At 40.4% G+C, this 21792-nt stretch overlaps 1 protein-coding gene across 2 annotated transcripts in view; it reads right to left on the bottom strand.

Annotated features, from left to right (window-relative positions):
• The window catches only part of PDGFD (platelet derived growth factor D), a 280450-nt gene that overhangs the window by 79666 nt on the left and 178992 nt on the right, over window positions 1-21792 (bottom strand). For both annotated transcript variants that reach the window (XM_069554791.1, XM_069554792.1), the window contains exon 3: window positions 19072-19252. In XM_069554791.1, the coding sequence (XP_069410892.1) occupies window positions 19072-19252 (181 nt within the window). The remainder of the gene's footprint in view (window positions 1-19071; window positions 19253-21792) is intronic.

Raw genomic sequence — 21792 nt, 5'->3', positions numbered from 1 at the left:
TATTATCACCCTGCTTATTTAACTTATATGCAGAGTATATGATCAGAAACGCTGGAGTGGAAGAAACACAAGCTGGAATCAAGATTGCCGGGAGAAATTTCAATAACCTCAGATATGCAGATGACACCGCCCTTATGGCAGAAACTGAAGAGAAGCTAAAGAGCTTCTTGATGAAAGTGAAAGAGGAGAGCGAAAAAGCTGGCCTAAAGCTCAACATTCAGAAAACGAAGATCATGGCATCCGGTTCCATCACTTCATGGGAAAATAGATGAGGAAACAGTGGAAACAGTGTCAGACTTTATTTTTTGGGACTCCAAAATCACTGCAGATGGTGGCTGCAGCCATGAAATTAAAAGACGCTTACTCTTTGGAAGAAAAGTTATGACCAACCTAGATAGCATATTCAAAGGCAGAGACATTACCTTGCCAACTAAGGTCCATCTAGTCAAGGCTATGGTTTTTCCTGTGGTCATGTATGGATGTGAGAGCTGGACTGTGAAGAACACTGAGCGCCAAAGAATTGATGCTTTTGAACTGTGGTGTTGGAGAAGACTCTTGAGAGTCCCTTGGACTGCAAGGAGATCCAACCAGTCCATTCTGAAGGAGCTCAGCCCTGGGATTTCTTTGGAAGGAATAATGCTAAAGCTGAAACTCCAGTACTTTGGCCACCTCATGAGAAGAGTTGACTCACTGGAAACGACTCTGATACTGTGAGGGATTGGGGGCAGGAGGAGAAGGCAACGACCGAGGATGAGATGGCTGGATGGCATCCCGGACTTGATGGACTTGAGTCTCAGTGAATTCTGGGAGACGGTGATGAACAGGGAGGCCTGGCGTGCTGCGATTCATGGGGTTGCAAAGAGTCGGACATGACTGAGCGACTGAATGAGGCATTTGATGAGCTCCTATTGATTAATGTTCCCTGGAGCCAAGAGTTCTCTGATGTTCTCAGGATTTGGACTTTTAGTCTCTTGCTTCTGGTTTTCAGTCTTATTTTTACAGTAGTCTCAAGACTTCTCCTTCTATACAGCACCATTGATAAAACTTTGAACTGTGATGCTTCATGCTGTCTAAATTATATTCTATGGTTTAAGCCTGAATTGCTTTTGTCCAATTTTCTTCCTTTTAGCTTTAGGATTTATCACTTTTAAATGCAAATAACTTGGGATGGATAAGGCTTTAGTGGTTATCAGTCAGTGACTCATGTTGTTCCCTCAGCCTGGATTGAGTGATTCCCCACCTCTTCCTTGGGTCAGTCCCTGTTTCCTCTGTGAATCACTTCCTGACTACCTTCTCTTCCCCTGAGACACAGTTATCAACTCTCTCCTGTCTCCCCTCCCAGCACTTCTCGGGTAGGGTATGTTTTTGCTATCGCTGATCACTGCAGGTCTGTTTAATTTTATGCTCTTGAGGGTAGGTGTCCCATCTTATTTGTAGTTTCAGGAACTGGAACTTGACATAGAGATGGAGATACACACACACAGACACAAAACATGTAGAAGGATCATTGCTTTACAGAATTTTGTTGTTTTCTGTCAAACCTCACCATGAATCTGCCATAGATATACATATATCCCCTCTTTTTCAAAATTCCCTTCTCCCTCCCTCCCCAGCCCACCCCTCTAGGTTGATACAGAGCCTCTGTTTGAGTTTCCTGAGCCATACAGCAAACTCCCATGGACTATCCATTTTACATATGGTAATGTAAGAGGAGAGTGAAAAAGTTGGCTTAAAGCTCAACATTCAGAAAATGAAGATCACGGTATCTGGTCCCATCACTTCATGGGAAATAGACGGGGAAACAGTAGAAACAGTGTCAGACTTTATTTTTTGGGGTTCCAAAATCACTGCAGATGGTGGCTGCAGCCATGAAATTAAAAGACGCTTACTCGTTGGAAGAAAAGCTATGACCAACCTAGATAGCATATTCAAAAGCAGAGACATTACTTTGCCGACTAAGGTCCGTCTAGTCAAGGCTATGGTTTTTCGTATGGTCATGTATGGATGTGAGAGTTGGACTGTGAAGAACACTGAGCGCCGAAGAATTGATGCTTTTGAACTATGGTGTTGGAGAAGACTCCCCTGTGATTCATGGGGTTGCAAAGAGTCGGACATGACTGAGTGACTGAACTGAACTGAACTGAACTGAACTGAATGTAAGTTTCCATGTTACTCTTTCCATACATCTCACCCCCTCCTTCCCTCTCCCCTTCAATAAAAAATAAATATATTTTATATATATATATATGTAGAATGAATGTGGAGAAGGCAATGGCACCCCACTCCAATACTCTTGCCTGGAAAATCCCATGGATGGAGGAGCCTGGTGGGCTGCTCTCCATGGGGTGGCAAAGAGTCAGACACGACTGAGCGACTTCACTTTCACTTTTAACTTTCATGCATTGGAGAAGGAAATGGCAACCCACTCCATTGTTCTTGCCTGGAGAATCCCAGGGACGGGGGAGCCTGGTGGGCTGCCATCTATGGGTTCACACAGAGTCGGACACGACTTAAACGACTTAGCAGCAGCAGCAGTAGCAGAATGAATGAGAGACTGAATTTAGAAGGTTCCAAAAGGAAACTGAGGACACATAAAATCAGATATGCTTTGCCATTCTGCCCACAACAGGACTTAGAAACAATCATTTTCTTTTCATATTCATAAATAACATATATTTTTGATACCCAAGGGAAGTTCCTACACAAGGAACAGAAGAAAACTGATAGTTGTTTATTCTAACTAATTGTATCATTAAATAAAAATGAGGTACTGGTCTTAAATTTTAGTTTAGAGCTCTACTGTTATAACAGATTTTCCTCCGGGACTGATTTTCTGGTTAAGATTTTATATCCACATTTCTGTTCTTTATTGATTTAAAAATACCTTCCCTGTCTAGGTTGTCTTGCATGGCTAAAAGAAATGCTTCTATATCAAATTCATATTTCTTTGTTATCTGTTGTAGAGCGATATATCACAGAGATTAAAATACTAGGACATTTTAGTGTCTTTTTCTCCTTGTAGAAATAACTGTTTTTAACACTTTAAGAAAAATAAAAGCCAGAATATGACACTGAGTACTCATAGCCTGAAAAACTATAGACTTCAGAGACCTAGCTTGTCTTTGAGCCAAAGGGGCTGTTGTACAGTATTTTGTAGGTGAGGAACAGATATCTTTCTACAAGGGTGACATCAAGGAACTTTTAAACTCCAAATATACTACTAAAACTAGAATCTTCACATTAAAGGTATAGCTCAAGATATTTTGCTGAGCAGTTCAAAAGGGATGAAAAGAATATACATTTAAAGTAGTTTAGCAGAACAGAGCTATTAGGTCTAGGTTTTCTCTCCTCTCAACTCTGCCTCAGTGTGTGGGTTTACTCGGAATCAGAATCACACAGCAGAACTGTTCCTAGGCCTGACCTTACTCCAAGTCCCCAGGTTCCAACATGCTATAGAGACTGACTGGTGTGTCTCCCCAAAATTAATATGTTGCAACTTAAACCTCAGTGTGATAGTTTCAGGAAGTGGGGCCTTTAGGAGGTGAGTAGGTCATGAAGGGGGAGATCTCATGAATGGGATTAGTGTTCTTATATTAATAAAAGAGGCCCCAGAGAGCTCCCTGCCCACCTTTGCAATGTGAGGTCATAGCAAAAAGAAGACTGTCTCTGAACCAGGAAGCAGGCTCTCACCAGACACTGAGTCTCCTGGTATCATGAACTTGGACATCCCAGCCTCCAAAACTGTGAAAAATAAATTTGTTTCTTATAAGCCACCCAGACTATAATATTCTGTTATGACAACCCAGATGAACTAAGCACAGAATCTCTTTAAGAACCTGGGATATACTTAATTGGATTCTAATTCTCCAAAGACATTTAGATAGTAACAGTAATAATAACAGTTCCATCTGTTGTACATAGTTTATCAAACCCATATATTTGAAAGGTAATCCTCAGGCAGCTCTATGATGCATGTGGTTCCTTTTCATTTTATGAATTTAAAAACAGCAGCTTGGACAGTTTGAATGATGGATCCTAGGTCTCATAGATACATCAGTTCATAGATTTGAATTTGAGTGTTTCTGACTCATATATCCTCAAACCTGTACAAAAAAAAAACCTCAAAAAACAACAAATAAATAGTTGTGGAATATTTTAAAAACCTAGAAAGCTCCTGAGGCCTCAGCAAAGACCCATGGTGGGACAGACATCAGGACAGACATCAGGACCTCAAAGACCTTTCACAATTAATAAGAAGTCCTGATGGCCTTTCCAGGTGGGCTTAGCAGTAAATAACTCACCTGCCAATGCAGGCGATGCTGGTTTAATCTCTCCAGGGTCAGGAAGATCCCTGGAGGTGAAAATGGCAACCCACAACAGTGTACTTGCTTGGGAAATCCCATGAAGAGGAGCCTGGTGGATGATAATCCACGGGGTCACCAAGGGTCAGACATGACTGAGTAGCTGAGAGCAGTAGAGCACACAAGCAGTCCTGAGTTTTTCAAGGCTGCTGACTTTCTTCATGAGGTAGGACAGCTCAGAAGCTGCATCAATAGAGGATCTGAACCACATCTGCAACGATATCACTATTGCATAGTCTGATATAAGAAATGCTGAGGTCAGGCTGTTACACATGCAGGCAGTTCAGTTCAATTCAGTTGCTCAGTCGTGTCCAACTCTTCCCAACCCCATGAATTGCAGCACTCCAGGCCTCCCTGTCCATCACCAACTCCCAGAGTACACTCAAACTCACGTCCATCGAGTCAGTGATGCCATCCAGCCATCTCATCCTGTCATCCCCTTCTCCTCCTGCCCCCAATCCCTTCCAGCATCAGAGTCTTTTCCAATGAGTCAACTCTTCGCATGAGGTGTCCAAAGTACTGGAGTTTCAGCTTTAGCATCATTCCTTCCAAGGAACACCCAGGGCTGATCTCCTTCAGAATGGACTGGTTGGATCTCCTTGCAGTCCAAGGAACTCTCAAGAGTCTTCTCTAACACCACAGTTCAAAAGCATTAATTCTTCGTTGCTCAGCTTTCTTCACAGTTCAACTCTCAACATCCATATATGACCACTGGAAAAAAAAATAGCCTTGACTAGATGGACCTTTGCTGGCAAAGTAATGTTTCTGTTTTTGAATATGCTATCTAGGTTGGTCATAACGTTCCTTCCAAGGAGTAAGCGTCTTTTAATTTCATGGCTGCAATCACCATCTGCAGTGATTTTGGAGCCCCCCAAAATAAAGTCTGACACTGTTTTCACTGTTTCCCCATCTATTTCTCATGAAGTGATGGGACCAGATGCCATGATCTTCATTTTCTAAATATTGAGCTTTACGCCAACTTTTTCACTCTCCTCTTTCACTTTCATCAAGAGGCCTTTAAGCTCCTCTTCACTTTCTGCCATACAGGTGGTGTCATCTGCATATCTGAGGTTATTTATATTTCTCCTGGCAATCCTGATTCCAGCTTGTGTTTCTTCCAGTCCAGCGTTTCTCATGATGTACTCTGCATAGAAGTTAAATAAGCAGGGTGACAATATACAGCCTTGATGTACTCCTTTTCCTATTAGGAACCAGTCTGTTGTTCCATGTCCAGTTCTAACTGGTGCTTCCTGACCTACATACAGGTTTCTCAAGAGGCAGGTCAGGTGGTCTAGTATTCCCATCTCAGAATTTTCCACATTCGATTGTGATCCACACAGTCAAAGGCTTTGGCATAGTCAATAAAGTAGAAATAGATGTTTTTCTGGAACTCTCTTGCTTTTTTCATGATCCAGTGGATGTTGGCAATTTGATCTCTGGTTCCTCTGCCTTTTCTAAAACCAGCTTGAACATCAGGAAGTTCACGGTTCATGTATTGCTGAAGCCTAGCTTGGAGAATTTTGAGCATTACTTTACTAGCGTGTGAGATGAGTGCAATTGTGCGGTAGTTTGAGCATTCTTTGGCATTGCCTTTCTTTGGGATTGGAATGAAAACTGACCTTTCCAGCCCTCTGGCCACTGCTGAGTTTTCCAAATTTGCTGGCATATTGAGTGCAGCACTTTCACAGCATCATCTTTCAGGATTTGAAAGAGCTCAACTGGAATTCGATTACCTCCACTAGCTTTGTTTGTAGTGATTCTTCATGACCAAGATAATCACAATGTTATGATCACTCACCTAGAGCCAGACATCCTGGAATGCAGACTGTTACACATGCAATTAAATGTAGTGAAGGCAGATTTCAGAATAAGGATACCTGGTTCCATTCCACAATTCCCCTAACATTTGACCCCTCTAGTGGCCACTACTCCTCCATTCACACCCCCACTCCTTCCAATGCCCAGTGAATCTTGGACCAAACTGCTGCGGTTTGCTGGTAAACTGATATGACTATAATAATAAAGTGAGAGCAAGCGAGGTTTTCTGGCCCTAAGTCTGAAAAAAGATAATCAATTGTCTCTGTATAGATCACTGGGGATTGCTTTTATATTGGGTTGGCCAAAAAGTTCATTTAGGCTTTTCCTTAGCAGCCTATACAAAAACTCAAACAAACTTTTTGGCCAGCCCCATATATTGCTTCTACTCCAAACGATCACATGGATCACAGGTACTCAATGAATACTTGTTGGTTCAGCTCAATGAAACATGTTAAGAGCTACTTAGTACAATGACCTGTAATACACCGACAGGAATAAGGTGCTCCCAACCCTCCAGGAGCTTTCACTCCAATGAAGACCCTGAGACCTGTGCATAGGTTTCTATGGGTTAAGAAAACAGCTGGAAAGAAAGATCCACAATATTTACAGTGGTTGTACTTGATGGGAGCTATGGGTGGGTTTCAATTTTCTGTTTTACTTTTCTATGTATTTTCAAAAACAGCTGGGATATCTACACATTACTTCTTTCAAAAACCATAATGTTGATAAAGACTAGCAAGATGGGTGCCTGACAAAGGGAAGGCATATTTGTGGGTAAGGAGCTAAGGAGACAACTGAAGTGACTTAGCAGCAGCAGCAGCAGCTGACAAGTGGTATCTTTGACATGAATATGTCTGACAGACAGAGGAGGGCTTGGATTCTTGAGGAAGTATCTGTGGGAAAGTTAACTGCAGAAATTAGGGGAGGACAATCATGAAGAATGGACCGCCTGGTCATATGGCTGCAGGTCTTGACTGAGCAATCCGAGGAAGGAGAGGGCAGAACTGAAGCCAGAATGCGAGGTGGTCAGAACACAGAAGGCTTGGTGTCTGAGTGAGGCAGCTGCACAGAACTCCACAGGAAACTGAAACGCATTCACAAGTTTTCAGCTGAAAGTGCCCTGATTACAGCTTTGCTTCTTCCTCTGGCAGTCACGTGCAGGAGAGATGGAAGGCAGGGAGACGGGAGGCCAGTCAGGAAGTGGCGAGCAGGGCCCAGCCAAGGAGCACTGATCACCTGATTAGGTATTCATGTCTCTCTTTTTCCATGCCTTTTCAATCTCTACTTGTTGTTTTTTTTTTTTTTTCCTGCCTGGCTCCTATTTTCAATTGCAAAATAAGGGAAGAGTCACTTTGAATACATAACGCAATTTTCTCACAGGTGAAAGAAGCAATGTTGAATGGAGGTCAGCCTTAATCCACCACGTTCCCACTGATAAAGGGATGTTAAGAGTGATTATTTTCAAGGCTAAATGAGTCCTGTCTGTATGATTGATTAATCATTCTTTGGTTCACCTGGGAGAGAAGACTGGCGTCTCCCAAATGTTCCAGAAATCTTCAATCTCCCAGACAGAATGGCTGATTCTTATATAGAGGAACGAGGTCACCCAGTTATCCTTAGGACCAGAGGTGGGTAGGATTGAGTCCCCAGGACTGCTACCAAAGATGACTGATTGAAAAAAAAAAAAACAACAAACAAACCCACAAAAATCACTGAGGGTTTGGACCCTTCAGGAGCACAAAGAGCTTTGTCTGCTCTTCTGGAGGAGAAACGCTTCTCTCCATGTTCCTACCTCAGCCACCGACATAAAGACGTTAGCAGACATTTTTGTTTTTCTCCTAAATGGATTCCTTCCCTTCATCACTTCTTTTATCTTCGCTCCCATCCCCATCCCCTCTCCCCTTTGCTCTCTTGGGTGGCCTCTTTCTGATGTCAGCCCCTGGAAAGGGTCTCAGCTCTCCACTACATCTGCCAAGCATGGCTGGGCCTGGAGTCAGCTGTCCTGTCCTCAGTGCCTTCTCCCCACTGCTGGAGAGTATCTGTAACCAGGCCTGTGATCTTCCATGCAGTTGGAGGGGCACATAAGTATACCCCCTAGAGCCCTGGAAAGAATCCTTGATCCTGAATTTGTATCACAGTATTGATGTACCCAAACTTTGGCCTTGTGTCACAGCCTAATTCTCCACTTTAGTTATACAAGGAAGTCTTGAGCTTTGGCATTTTATGGACCACCATTAATAAAGTTGCCTCTTTGATCATCTTTTGACTTCTTCTGTTTTCTGGGCTTCCCAGGTGACTCTAGTAGTTAAAAAACAAAACAAAACAAAACAAAACCCACCTGCCAATGCAGGAGAAGTAAGAGATGCGGCTTTGACCCCTGCAACGGGAAGATTTGTTGAAGCAAGCCATGACAACCCATTCCAGTATTCTTGCCTAGAGAATCCCGTGGACAGATGAGTATACAGTCGCAAAAAGTCAGACATGAGTGAAGCAACTTGGCATGCATGCATGCATCTCCTTTCTATTGGCAAGAGTAAAGAAAGATAGTAAATGCTTAGCAGTCTCAAACTGAAATCCTTTGAATTAACTCATCAGAATACTCTGAAATGTCTGGCTTCTCTGACTTCATGCTCTTGTTTAGGCAGCATTCTCTTCTTAGGGTCTGCTCCCTTCCTTGACCCAGTCCAGAGAAGCATAGTGGAATACACCACCCTCAAATATGCCACTTCGGCCTAAGAATTATATTGAGCTGAAGGCAACTGAGAAGCAGGCTCAGGAAAGGTCTCTGTTCTCCCTCTATGTGCCTAGAAGCATATAAGTTCATAAAGATTACACTTTTCCCCTCATCAGAGAGGACTGCACCCTTAGCAGCCTACTGAGGCACCAGAAGAGTCCACATAACAAACTTTTCTTACTAGTCCTTTGCTTCCATTTGTTCTCCCATATATTTACCTTTCCAAAATTTTCTGCCCTAGAATCTTCAAAGTCCTTTTCCATTGTCTTGTCACTTCTCTGAAAATGTATTATCCTTTGGTTAAAATGTTATATAAGCCCATGTTCTAACCACCACTCTGAGTTACTCAACACTGAGTAACTCCCATGTGTATGTGATATGTATGTGTGAAAAATCTGTTTGCTTATTTCTTGTTGACTTGGTTTCTGTCAGTCTAATTTACACAGTTGAAAACAGAACTAAGGCGGAAAAAATACTTTTTTTTTTCTTTCCTTAGAGCAGCAAGTCCCATTTTTGTGAGATTAAGCGTTCTTCTTCCTTGTGTGCCCAGAATATTCCATGCACATTTCATCACTGCAATTCATAGTGTTTTATAATTAATATGTCTTTCTCCCTCAAAGGAATATAATTTTCTTCTTATTATCCACAGTGAGTTCTCAGAATTATCTGTTGAATTGATAAGTGAACATTAGGTAGAGATATTTTCTTACTGAGATACACTTCTTCAAAGCTTTTTAAGGAATAAATACTGCTCTTGCTTTAAGCATATTTTTAATATGCAAATCACTTTCTAATATAATTGAATAGCTTTTTCCTTCTTCAACTTTCTCACTTTCTTCATCTACCAAAATTAGTACATCAAAAAGCAGTTATAGAGAAAAAATGATATGTATATAAAGAGGTCCAGTTATTTAATATCAGTGCATCTTTATGATTTTTAGGGGTAAAAAATTTACTTGTGGCAAGTCCGTATAACTTAATACTAGATAAACAGGATGCTGGACTGTCCAGGTGTCATTATACAGCATCCCTCGCAAGGTTGGAAATGTGTTTACTTAGCACCTGGGGAGTCATCTGCTCATGGGATTAGTGCATGGGTTTTATGAGGAAAATTAATTACAGTAATAAAGTACTATTTCAAACACTGCTTATGTTGGGGAGGACTAGCTAAAATGGAAGAAAACATTCCCCAAATCAGAGAACATGCAGAGGCAATATGTGTGGGGTTTTTAACTGCTTCTAAGGGCCATCACAGATAAGATATAGGGGGTTTCCCTGGTACTCTGTGCAAACATTAGATATATTTATTTTTCTTTGGATAGGGTCCACAGCTTTCATATCTCTTGGATAACAAATATATGTGAGCTCTGTGATCACAAACTCACAAGCTGTGTTCACTGTTTCACTAGTAAAGTTACCCAACCTGAGTTCGCTGCCTCACTTATAATAGAAGAGGGTTGGTCTAAGCACTGGTTCTCCAAGATTCTGTATTTTTCTTACAATCAGTCTTCAAGCAATGCATGGTTTAATAGAAGCAGATTATAATATGCCACATGCTGCATTAAACACTTCACATACATTGGTCTGTATATTTACTCCTCACAATAACCCAGAGTTATATGCTCTTATTTATTATTATTTTATAATATATTTTTATCATCATCAGGAGTGTGTCTACCAAACTGTAAGTTCTACAAGGATAGGAACCTTGTTGTGTTTTGTTCACTACCCAGTACTGATCAAAGTGCATGAAAAATAATAGGTGCCCAATAAAAAGTCCTTAAATAATCCATTGAAACGAATATACAACTAGCAAAAATGTCCTGAATTCCACAGGGGAAAATACTGTCAGGATTTTATTCTACCTCACTTTCTTGTCTTCTCCTGCTTCCTTAATCCTATTTTTACCTACCCCCTCCTCTTTTGCTCCCCACTCCATCTGCAAGAGCCGATTTCCCTTTATTCTCCTCAATCACTATCATTTGCTTCTAGACCTAGGCATCAGTTCAGTTCAGTCGCTCAGTCGTGTCCAACTCTGAGACCCCATGAATCACAGCACGCCAGGCCTCCCTGTCCATCACTGTCTCCTGGAGTTCACTCAAACTCACGTCCGTCGAGTCGGTGATGCCATCCAGCCATCTCATCCTCTCTGCAATCTCTTTCTCCTCCTGCCCACAATCCCTCCCAGCAGCAGAGTCTTTTCCAGTGAGTCAACACTTCACATGAGGTGGCCAAAGTACTGGAGTTTCAGCTTTAGCAGCATTCCTTCCAAAGAACACCCAGGGCTGATCTCCTTTAGAATGGACTGGCTGGATCTCCTTGCAGTCCAATGGACTCTCAAGAATCTTCTCCAACACCACAGTTCAAAAGCATCAATTCTTTGGTGCTCAGCTTTCTTCACAGTCCAACTCTCACATCCATACATGACCACTGGAAAAACCATAGCCTTCACTAAACGGACCTTTTGGCAAAGTAATGTCTCTGCTTTTGAATATGCTATCTAGGTTGGTCATAACTTTCCTTCCAAGGAGTAAGCGTCTTTTAATTTCATGGCTGCAGTTACCATCTGCAGTGATTTTGGAGCCCCAAAACGATAAAGTCTGACACTGTTTCCACTGTTTCCCCATCTATTTCCCATGAAGTGATGGGACCAGATGCCATGATCTTCATTTTCTGAATGTTGAGCTTTAAGCCAACATACTGCTTGTTAAATTATCCTAGCGATACTCCTTGTTAAATTATCCTTTGCCCCAGGACTATATTGAATTTTGCTTTTTACTTTCTTAAAAACTCAATCAAATTTCTCATTATGTATTCAGGTTTTCTGAACGCAAGTTGATTAAAATAACTAATTTACTTAACCTTCCCAGTGAGACTCCTAGTTTATCGAAAAATGTTCTCTGTAATTGGTGAAATTTTAGAACATCTGTAAAACTTTAAATAAGAGTACTTATCTACATTTGCCTAAGAAATGTTGCAACAAGACTCTGGCCTTAGGAATGATTGCTTCAACCAGTATCCTTTGATGCCCCTGGGCTTGCCAACTTGGCATCTTACTGCTCTGACTCTCACTTGGGGCCTTGGGGATATGCGTGTACTATCCTCCTGTCTGACACAGACCATGACCCTGGGTTTTCTTTCTGCTCCACACTTTGTCATCTTGTTGATAATTTCTTAGTATCTACCCTGAGCGAACTCTCTGATTTTAGCTACCTCGCCTGGTCTAAGTACTAAAAGATTTGAGAAACATACAATATAGGATGGGCTCAGATGAGGATAAGAAAACCTCCTGACACTCGGCTGAGAGAGGAATCAGCTACCGTTTTACTTCCCTCTCTCATATTCGTCTCCTTACAGTGGCTGGATTCCCACGATGCCAAGAGGTTCACTGCTATCAAAGAAAAGAGTCTTCTTTTTTCTGTTTCAAGGTTTAGCATTTGCTGTCTTTTTTCCTTAAAGCATTTCTCCCGTACTTCCACATGGTGTTGCTGCTGCTGGCTCCTCTTTTGGTATCAACTCAAATTTTACACACACAGATCTCCTTTGACTCTTTAAGTGGCCTTTTCCCAGTCATCCTCTGTTACAATATTCTCTTTTATCCTCTCTCTAGTTACTACTGAACCTCAAAAAATTTATGTTTGTATATATGTACTTACTTTCTTGTTTACATAAATGTTTATTGTTTGTTTCCACCAGCCTTACCTGCCTGCTGAGAAACCTGTATGCAGGTCAAGAAGCAACAGTTAGAACCGGACATGGAACAATGGACTGGTTCAAAATTGGGAAAGGAGTACAACAAGGCTATATATTGTCACCCTGCTTACTTAACTTATATGCAGAATACATCATGTGGAATGCCAAGTTGGATGAAGCACAAGCTGGAATCAAGACTGCAGGGAGAAACAGCGATAACCTCAGATATGCAGATGACACCACCTTTATGGCAGAATGCTAAGAGGAAGTAAAGAGTCTCTTGATGAAGGTGAAAGAGGAAAATGAAAAAGTTGCTTAAAACTCAACATTCAAAAAAAAAAAAAAAACAAACTAAAATCATGGCAGACAGATGGGGAAACAATGGAAACAGTGACAGATTTTATTTTCTTGGGCTCCAAAATCATTGCAGATGGTGACTGCAGCCAAGAAATTAAAATGTTTGCTCCTTGTAAGAAAAGCTATGACAAACAGACAGCATATTAAAAAGCAGAGATATTGCCAGTGAAGTATAGTCAAAGCTATGGTTTTTCTGGTAGTCATGGATGGATGTGAGAGCTGGACCATAAAGAAGTCTGAGCGATGAAAAATTGCTGTTTTTGAACTGTGGTGTTGGAGAAGACTCTGGAGAATCCCTTGGACTGCAAGGAGATCAAGCCAGTCCATCCGAAAGGAAATAAACCCTGAATATTCATTGGAAGGACAGATGCTGAAGCTGAAACTCCAATACTTTGGCCACCTGCTGCATAGAGCTAACTCATATTCTAACTCATTAGAATAGACCCTGATGCTAAGAAAGATTGAAGGCAGGAGGAGAAGGGGACGATAAAGGATGAGATGGTTGGATGGCATCACCGACTCAATGGACATGAGTTTGAGTAAGCTCCAGGAGTTGGTGATGGACAGGGAGCCCTGACATGCTGCAGGCCATGGGGTCACAAACAGTTAGACATGACTGAGCGACTGAACAACTACGTGAGATCCTGAGGACAGAGATCTGCCTATCTTTCTCACAGCTGTATCTCCAGGACCCTAGTCTGAGCTTGGTCTAGCATACAGTAGGCATTTAATAAATAATACGGCCTCTCTCATATTGCCAAACCTTCAGTAGGATATACTGGAATGAAGTTGAGGGAAACAGGATCTGCCATGTGATGACCATCCTCATCTTGACAATCCTTGGCTGTATATATAGTCCTGGCTGACGTGGTCAGAACAACCAGGGATGTTCAAAATCCTTCAACAATTTTGATCTGACAATGGAATTAAACATGGAATTTCCACATTTTGTAGAGAAAGTGAATAAGGTCCTTTAGTTTCTAGCTTTGAGAATTTAGTTTATGGGAATAATAATGAATTGCCCATCATTATTTTGTGTTTGTTTCACCAACTGGCAAGTTTTAGGTGAGTAAAATTAGAATCTGTGAAAGCTGTTACAAATCAGAATCTTTGTTATTAATTCATTGGCCTTATTCTTCTTTTTCCTTTGCAACCTCATCTTCTTCTTTTCCATCCCCTTCCCTTTCTGCATCTATTTTAAATAATTATTTATAATGCAAAACCATGATTCATGTGGAGTTTAAACCTCAATGGAAATTTTAACTGTGCTGCTTGAAGTTGATTCAAACTACAGAGGTACACAGTTAAGTAACAGATAAAATTGCTTTTTTAATCTTAGAAAATGTTTATAATGTATTATTAAATTCAATTTAAAAAATAAACTAATTTGTTAATAAAACAAAAATGTTTGGGCTAGCTTTCAAGGAATTTAATTTTTACTTTAATATTTAATATTTTAATGTTGTAAGTCATCTATATTTCAATACAAGTTTTAAAAATAATTTTTTTGAATTAAAATATACTTTTCATTAAACACGGGCTTCCCTGGTGGCTCAGACAGTAAAAGGGTCTACCTGAAATGTGGGAGACCTGGGTTTGATCCCTGAGTCAGGAAGATCCCCTGGAGAAGGAAATGGCAATCCACTCCAGTATTCTTGCCTGGGAAATTCCATGGATAGAGGAGCCTCGGGGGCTACAGTCCCATGGAGGCGCAGAAAGTCAGACACGACTGAGCAACTTCAATTTCACTTTGACTAAACACATATATATATATAAATAAAAGGCTCTTTAATGTTTGTCACAATATGAAATCAAATGCTTTTACTTTGGAGGTCAGAAGTGAATTATGGTCAGAAATATGTGTATATGAGCATACATACACACACACAATGACAACTGGGCTGTTTGTATAGGTCCGCCAAGTTCACTTATCACCTGATGATACATTAATAATTAAACCAGTGATAATGATAACAATAAGAGCAGTAGATATTTGTGTAATTTTACCAAGTTCCAGGCAGGGTGCTTTACAAACTTTACTTAACCCAATAACTAGTTAACTGCATATCAGGCAGCATGATCACAGTCTTACCGATGACAAAACTGAGCCTTTAGTCAGTGAGAAGCAGAGCTGAAATTCACACACATGCTTGCAGACTTCTTTGCACACCACATGCTTGGAGTCTAATAATTGACTCCTTTCCAATAATCTACGTAATGGTCTTCAAAACGATTCCTAACAATCCAATCAATCCATTCATTCCCCAGTAAACTAAATTTGCGATGGCAGAGCCTAATTTATTTAGACAAACACATTTTGCCAACAATTTGATAACATTATCCATTCTGCTTCATTATGCTCTCTGAGGGTGTCTGTTGTTTTTACTGTGTTGTGTGGTCTGTCGTGTCCAACTCTTTGTGACCCCACGGACTGTAGCCCACCCGGCTCCTCTGTCCATGGAATTTGTCAGGCAAGAATCCTGGAGTGGGTTGCCATGACCTACTCCAGGGGATCTTCCCAACCCAGAGACTGAACACATGTCTCTTGCACCTCCTGCATTGATGGGCAGACTCTTTACTACTATGCCACCTGGGAAGTGCTGATGGTCATCTATCCTCCTCAACTGAATTAGGAAAGAAAACTCAGTAGGAGAGAAAAAATTGAAATATGAAATTGAATCATTTTCTCAGTAGGAGTCAATTCAACAAGGATCATAACTAGCCATGTATAAGGCACTGTGTAGAATACACACAGGACACTTGTCCTGCCTTCAAATAGTTCATCGCTATTGATCACATCTGGAGGAGACACACACACACACACACACACACACACACTTAGTGATGGCAAAGATAGGATCATTATCACCATTATTTATTGAGCACTTCCACTATATCCTAGATGCTATTATAAGTATTTGCTATCAATTTAAAATCTCACACCAACTCCAATCATTATCCCCATTTTATGGATATAAAACCAAAAGGTAAGAGACTCATTCTATATCACACATTAATAACTGGGGAAACATTCTTTGAATCAAAATTTGCTTTATAGCAATGTGGTCCCCTATGGCTGTGCTGCCTGGCCCTAGGAAAGACTGTGATAGGTGTTGAAAAAAAAAAAAAAAAGTAAATGATTGAATTAGCACATCAGACAAAATTGTAGCAATTATAAGAATAATGGCTAACCAAAACTAAATGTTCATGATGTTATCCCATTAGTCAGTCTCCCTTACTTTGTTGGAGTGAAAAATAGACTAAAAATGTACATCAGACTTATTCTAAAAATGTTATAAGCATGAGAATCATGTAGATGTGATTCTAGTGCTGTGGGCTCTTACGGTCCTGGGCACCTGTAACTTACAGCCTCAAGGGAGGCCCTTGTACAACAGGAGAGTCTTGAGGTAGGAAAAAGAGAGGTGTTTGATGGAAGGCTGAGAAGTGGAAAGGTGGAGATGAGAAGGGAGGTGGTTTTGACTTATCAAATAGCTATGTTCCATTTTCTAAGAGCACAGTGATTGCTCAGGAACTATTATCAGTCCAAATTTCCCCAGCACCTGCCATGCCTTAAAGCAGCAATTGCAAAACAGCTGCCTCCAAATTCGAGAGGCTTTCTAGGTCTGTACAACATTTTAAAATTCATTATTTAAATACACCTAAAGGAGGCTTGTCATTTTTTCTAGTTTCATGAGATATAATTGACCTACAGCACTGTATAATGCGGGAAGCATAATGATATGACTTATATACATCAGGGCTCACTATTTTTAATCCCACTGTCTCCCTCTAATTTTATATAGGGCTCACTAAGACTTTTAAGTCTGGTCTCTGTAGCATTTGATTTCATAAACTCTGCTTTAAAGTTTCTCCAAGAAAAATTTAAGCATCAATAAAATGACATTTCCAAAGCATTGGACAAGCCATAAATGATCCCTGTTGAACAAGGTTCAAATAGAAGAGTTTATCAAAAAGTCACACAGATCTAGAGTTTATATACACCTGAAGGTTATGCTCACTCTACCTCTTGGAATTCAGCCACCAAAGCACTTTGGCCCTAATTGATCATATTTAGTGCCAGAAGCCTATTAGGAGCAAAAAGAGAGCCTGGAGCTATTTGCAATGAATGCAGACCAAGAGGCTGGTATAACAAAAAAAAATGTACGACAGCCATCATTTCTAAAAAACACAACTGAATGTACTGGTGGAGGTGAATAAGTGAGTGAGTGGAGTCACGCCACAGAGTTTACATCCAAACTACAGTCTGTCCAATACTCCACTTAACAACAGCCAGGAAATGAGCGACAAGCCGGCACTGTAAGCCAGAACACCTCAGACAAAAATACTCCCTTTTCCTCACATCCACATCTGCACTGCCTTCTTCAACGAAAAGGAGTTATTTTGCCTTAAAGGCATGATATTAGAGTTAGTGTGTTTCTGACTTATGGATCATTTAACTTGGTCATAACCAAAGTTTCACAAAAAGCATAAACATGAGCACTAACAGACCTTGATACGTTGAGGGAATAAAACAGGTCCTTAACTAAGCCATTCTGCCACATCACCATTCCGACATGCTGAGGCTGCTTTGTCCATGAAAACTTGAGAACAGATGCATCACTGAACACATTAAAAGCAAAGAAATGCAGAAGCCAGAGGTTCATACTTCCATTTTAATGCTGAGTAGCACCGCATGAGTATGCAATAATGTATATCATGCTTGATGGACTATTCCCAAATTAAAGTAGAACCAAGATCACCACATGCTATTTTTTCATTCATATTATTCTGATGTAGAATTCACTTAGTATTTAATAACTTATCATAATGCAAAAAGAAAAAAAAAGAGAAGAAACCACTTTTGATTTGAAAAAAATCAAGATTTTTTTCCTACTCTAAATTTAACTCATAAGAGGAAAAACCGCACAAACTGACTCCATTTGTAGTACTGTGTTCTATTTTGGCAACCACATTTTGAAAAGGGGCAGCAATAAACTGAATGAGAGTTAGTGATGCTGCCAGGTGAGCAAGAGGCAATATGCTATGGACGACTCAAGGATTCAGAGATATTTAATCTATCCTAAAGGTAACACATAGAAAAATTATCCCAATTTCTCCCTGCGCTTCATCTGCAACACCCAGGCTCTGTCTCATTACTCATCATTAGTTGTTACTACTTTTTATCTGTCATTTCCACCAGACTATCAACTTCAGGAGGTTCAAGGACCCTGACCTCTTGTTGCCTTTTATCTACTATGCCGATCGGAGTGTCTGATAATAAGCAGGAACTTTACGTGTGCGCATGTGCTTAGTTGCTTTGTGACCCCATGGACTGTAGCCCGCCAGGCTCCTCTGTCCATGGAACTTTTCAGGCAAGAATATTGGCGTGGGTTGGCATTTCCTCCTCCAAGGAACTTTATATTGTTTTACTAATAAATGACTGAGTAAAGGAGATCCATGACCATGTATGACTCAACAACTAGAATTAACTACAAGGTAGGTTATACCTCAATATGAGGTTGAACATCTTCTAACAGAAGCATTTAAAGTTTAAAACGACTGCCGAGGTGCTTAAGCAGACATAAGAGGAAAAATAAACATGGGTAGAGTAGGCAAAAATCAATCAATCTTTGGGTCCTGAAGTATATTCCAATCTTTAAGATGCTTGCTAACTCTGAGGTTCTGTGATTATAACATAGGTCATTCACAAATTTGGGTCATAATTTAAACTAAAATCATTGGAACTCTTCTGCAATTGAAATTACATAGAAAATTTCTCAAATATCACATACCTTCTCTTTGGCTATACATTTATTTTGCTGAATCAAAGGGAAAATGGTATATGCTTTACTGTAAACGATTTTACTTTTTCTATTCACTGTGCTTTCTTTCAAAATGCTTGGGACCCAAGCATTGATTTAACAGATCTAAAATGGCATTCCTCACTAAAGAAAGTTTTAACATTTTGGCCACAAGGCAGGGACAAACCATACCACAATTAACGCAGTTCGTTCAATTTCACACCACTGAATTTAATCACAGAAAATGATCTCTAAACTTCATTTAACCAGTGTCTGCTTTTAATCATAGGGTGGTTAAGCTACTTACCACAAAAGAATAATAAATCTTGAATCCAGGTTTAGCCACAAAGTAGTCATCAGACTTGAACGTTATTTTAATCTGGTTTGTTCTTGATGTTATCCTTGGAGGAACTTCCTTGTGTCCACACCATCGTCCTCTAATAACAGTACTGGTTTCAGATATGTCTTCAACTTCTACAAAATCATACCTGGTACCAATTTAACATAAATACATTTTGATTAAAATGCACTTTGAAATTCATACTTTCACTGAGAAATTAAAACTAACATATGTGATTTCTCATGACCTATTATCTGAAATGAAATTTAGAAGAAAAACCAGTTCTTGGATTAGATTTCTCAAATTCAAACTTCAACAGTCTATTCTGAGGAAAAACTTTTATACGCTTTCAGCCTATCCTCCTTGAGTGAGTGAAAGTTGCTCAGATATGTCTAACTCTTTGTGACCCTATGGACTGTAGCCCACCAGGCTCCTCTGTCCATGGGATTCCCCAGGCCAGACTACTAGAGTGGGTTGCCATGCCCTCCTCCAGGGGATCTTCTCAACCTAGGGATCAAAACCCAGGTCTTCTGCATTGCAGGGAGATTCTTTTTTATTTTTTATTATTTTAATTGGAGGCTAATTACAAGATTGTAGTGGTTTTTGCCATACACTGACATGAATCAGCCATGTGTGCACATACATTCCCCATCATGAACCCCCTCCTACCTGCCTCCCCACCCCATCCCTCAGGGTCATCTCAGTGCACCAGCCCTGAGCACCCTGTCTCATGCATTGAACCTGAACTGGCGATCTGTTTCACATATGATAATATACATGTTTCAATGCTATTCTCTCAAATCATCCTACCTTTGCCTTCCCCTACAGAGTCCAAAAGACTGTTCTTTATATCTGTGTCTCTGTTATCTCACATATAGGATCATCGTTGCCATCTTTCTAAATTCCAACATATGCTTAAGTATACTGTATTGGTATTTTTCTTTCTTACTTACTTCACTCTGTATAATAGGCTCCAGTCACCCATCTCATTAGAACTGATTCAAATGCATTCTTTTAAATAGCTGAGTAATATTCCATTGTGTATATGTACCACAGCTTTCTTATCCATTTGTCTCCTGATGGACATCTAGGTTGCTTCCATATCCTAGCTATTGTAAACAGTGTGCGGGGAGATTTTTTACCATCCAATCCCACAGGGAAGCCCAAGAATACTGGAATGGGTAGCCTATCCCTTCTCTAGGGGATCTTCCCAACCTAGGGATTGATCAGGGGTCTTCTGCATTGCAGGCGGATTCTTTACCAGTTGAGCTAACAGGGAAGCCTCATAACGCTTCCTAAATCGTCAAAAATCAAAATAGGATACTTTCTGAGCATCTAGATTATAAAGGTTTTCCTGGAGAAGCCAATAAATAGAATCTCTTGTCATATTTTGGGAGATGTAGCTCCAGCTGTGTGCGTGCATGCTCAGTTGCTTCAGTCATGTCCCCCTTTGTGACCCTATGGACTGCAGCCTACCAGGCACCTCTGTCCATGGGATTCTCCAGGCAAGAACACTGGAGTGGGTTGCCAGGACCTCCTCCAGGGGATCTTCCCGACTCAGGTATTGAACAAGCATCTCCTGCATTACAGGCGGATACTTTACCGCTGAGCCCCTGGGGAAGCCTGTAGCTTAAATTATATACCCACATGTTTACTATATCAAATTTTTAAACAAATTCCCACTTGGAATTAATTTACCACATCCAGCATTTCTGTAGGAAAGGAAATCGTCTATACCTACACAGCATAAAAAAATCAGCAATTTCATTGTAGAAAATAAATGGTAACATTAGAAAATAAACAACTATTTTCTCTTTGTGGAACCTATCTTTTGGAAGGATTGTATCATAAATAATGACATTTATCATAATCAAAAGCACATGGCTTTAGCAGTGATGTCCCCTAGCCAGTACTGAACATATCTGGTCTGTGTGTGAATGAGGGTAAGACCATGGGTTCATCATTGACACTGGTCAGAGAAACAGAGAATTGCAGGATTGAAAAAGACAGGAGAGGCATTTTAGATATTCCATGGAGCCATTATATCCTCAAAGTCCCTGCACAATATTCCACTCTTTCGTTGTAGAGTAAAACACGTTCAGAGACAGAATCACTTCTTCTGAGATACCCCACATCTTCAAACATCCTACTTGAGAGCTGAACTGTGTGCCTTTCAGTTCTGGTCATCAGTACCCCACCCTTTAGTCACCTCTTCCCCATATGACTTTAGATGCTAAAGTCACAGTGCACACGATGAACACTCAGGGCACACACTCAGGGTGAACAGTGGCAGAAGTCTCATATTTACTTTATATTTCCCTGTCATGATTGCCAAAAGGAGTCAGCATGAGAACTATCACATCTGAATATGAAGAAAACCCAATACGGTTTAACTAGTCTTTATACACCTCAGAGCTCTTACTGGATGGGGCAGGGTGATCTAAGAAGCAGGTGAGCATAATAAAATGGTGACTCAGTTTCACTGAAAATAGTCTGTGGGACTTTTATCTCTTTTGCCTCAGTTTCCTAATGAACAAAATAAGAAGGTTTATGTAATTTTACCGGCTGACTATCTCTTGAGTGCTATGCAAATTAACTACTTGATATACAGTGGTTGGAAAGTGAAAAGTACTAAGATAGAATCATCATTAGAGCAATAAATATTACAATGTAGACATCAAGGAAGTT

This window comes from Ovis canadensis, chromosome 15 (genome assembly GCF_042477335.2).
Source record: "Ovis canadensis isolate MfBH-ARS-UI-01 breed Bighorn chromosome 15, ARS-UI_OviCan_v2, whole genome shotgun sequence".
In the NCBI taxonomy this organism is placed as follows: domain Eukaryota; kingdom Metazoa; phylum Chordata; class Mammalia; order Artiodactyla; family Bovidae; genus Ovis; species Ovis canadensis.
Note: the sequence above shows the minus strand (reverse complement) of the source record. Positions and strands in the feature narration are given on the sequence as shown.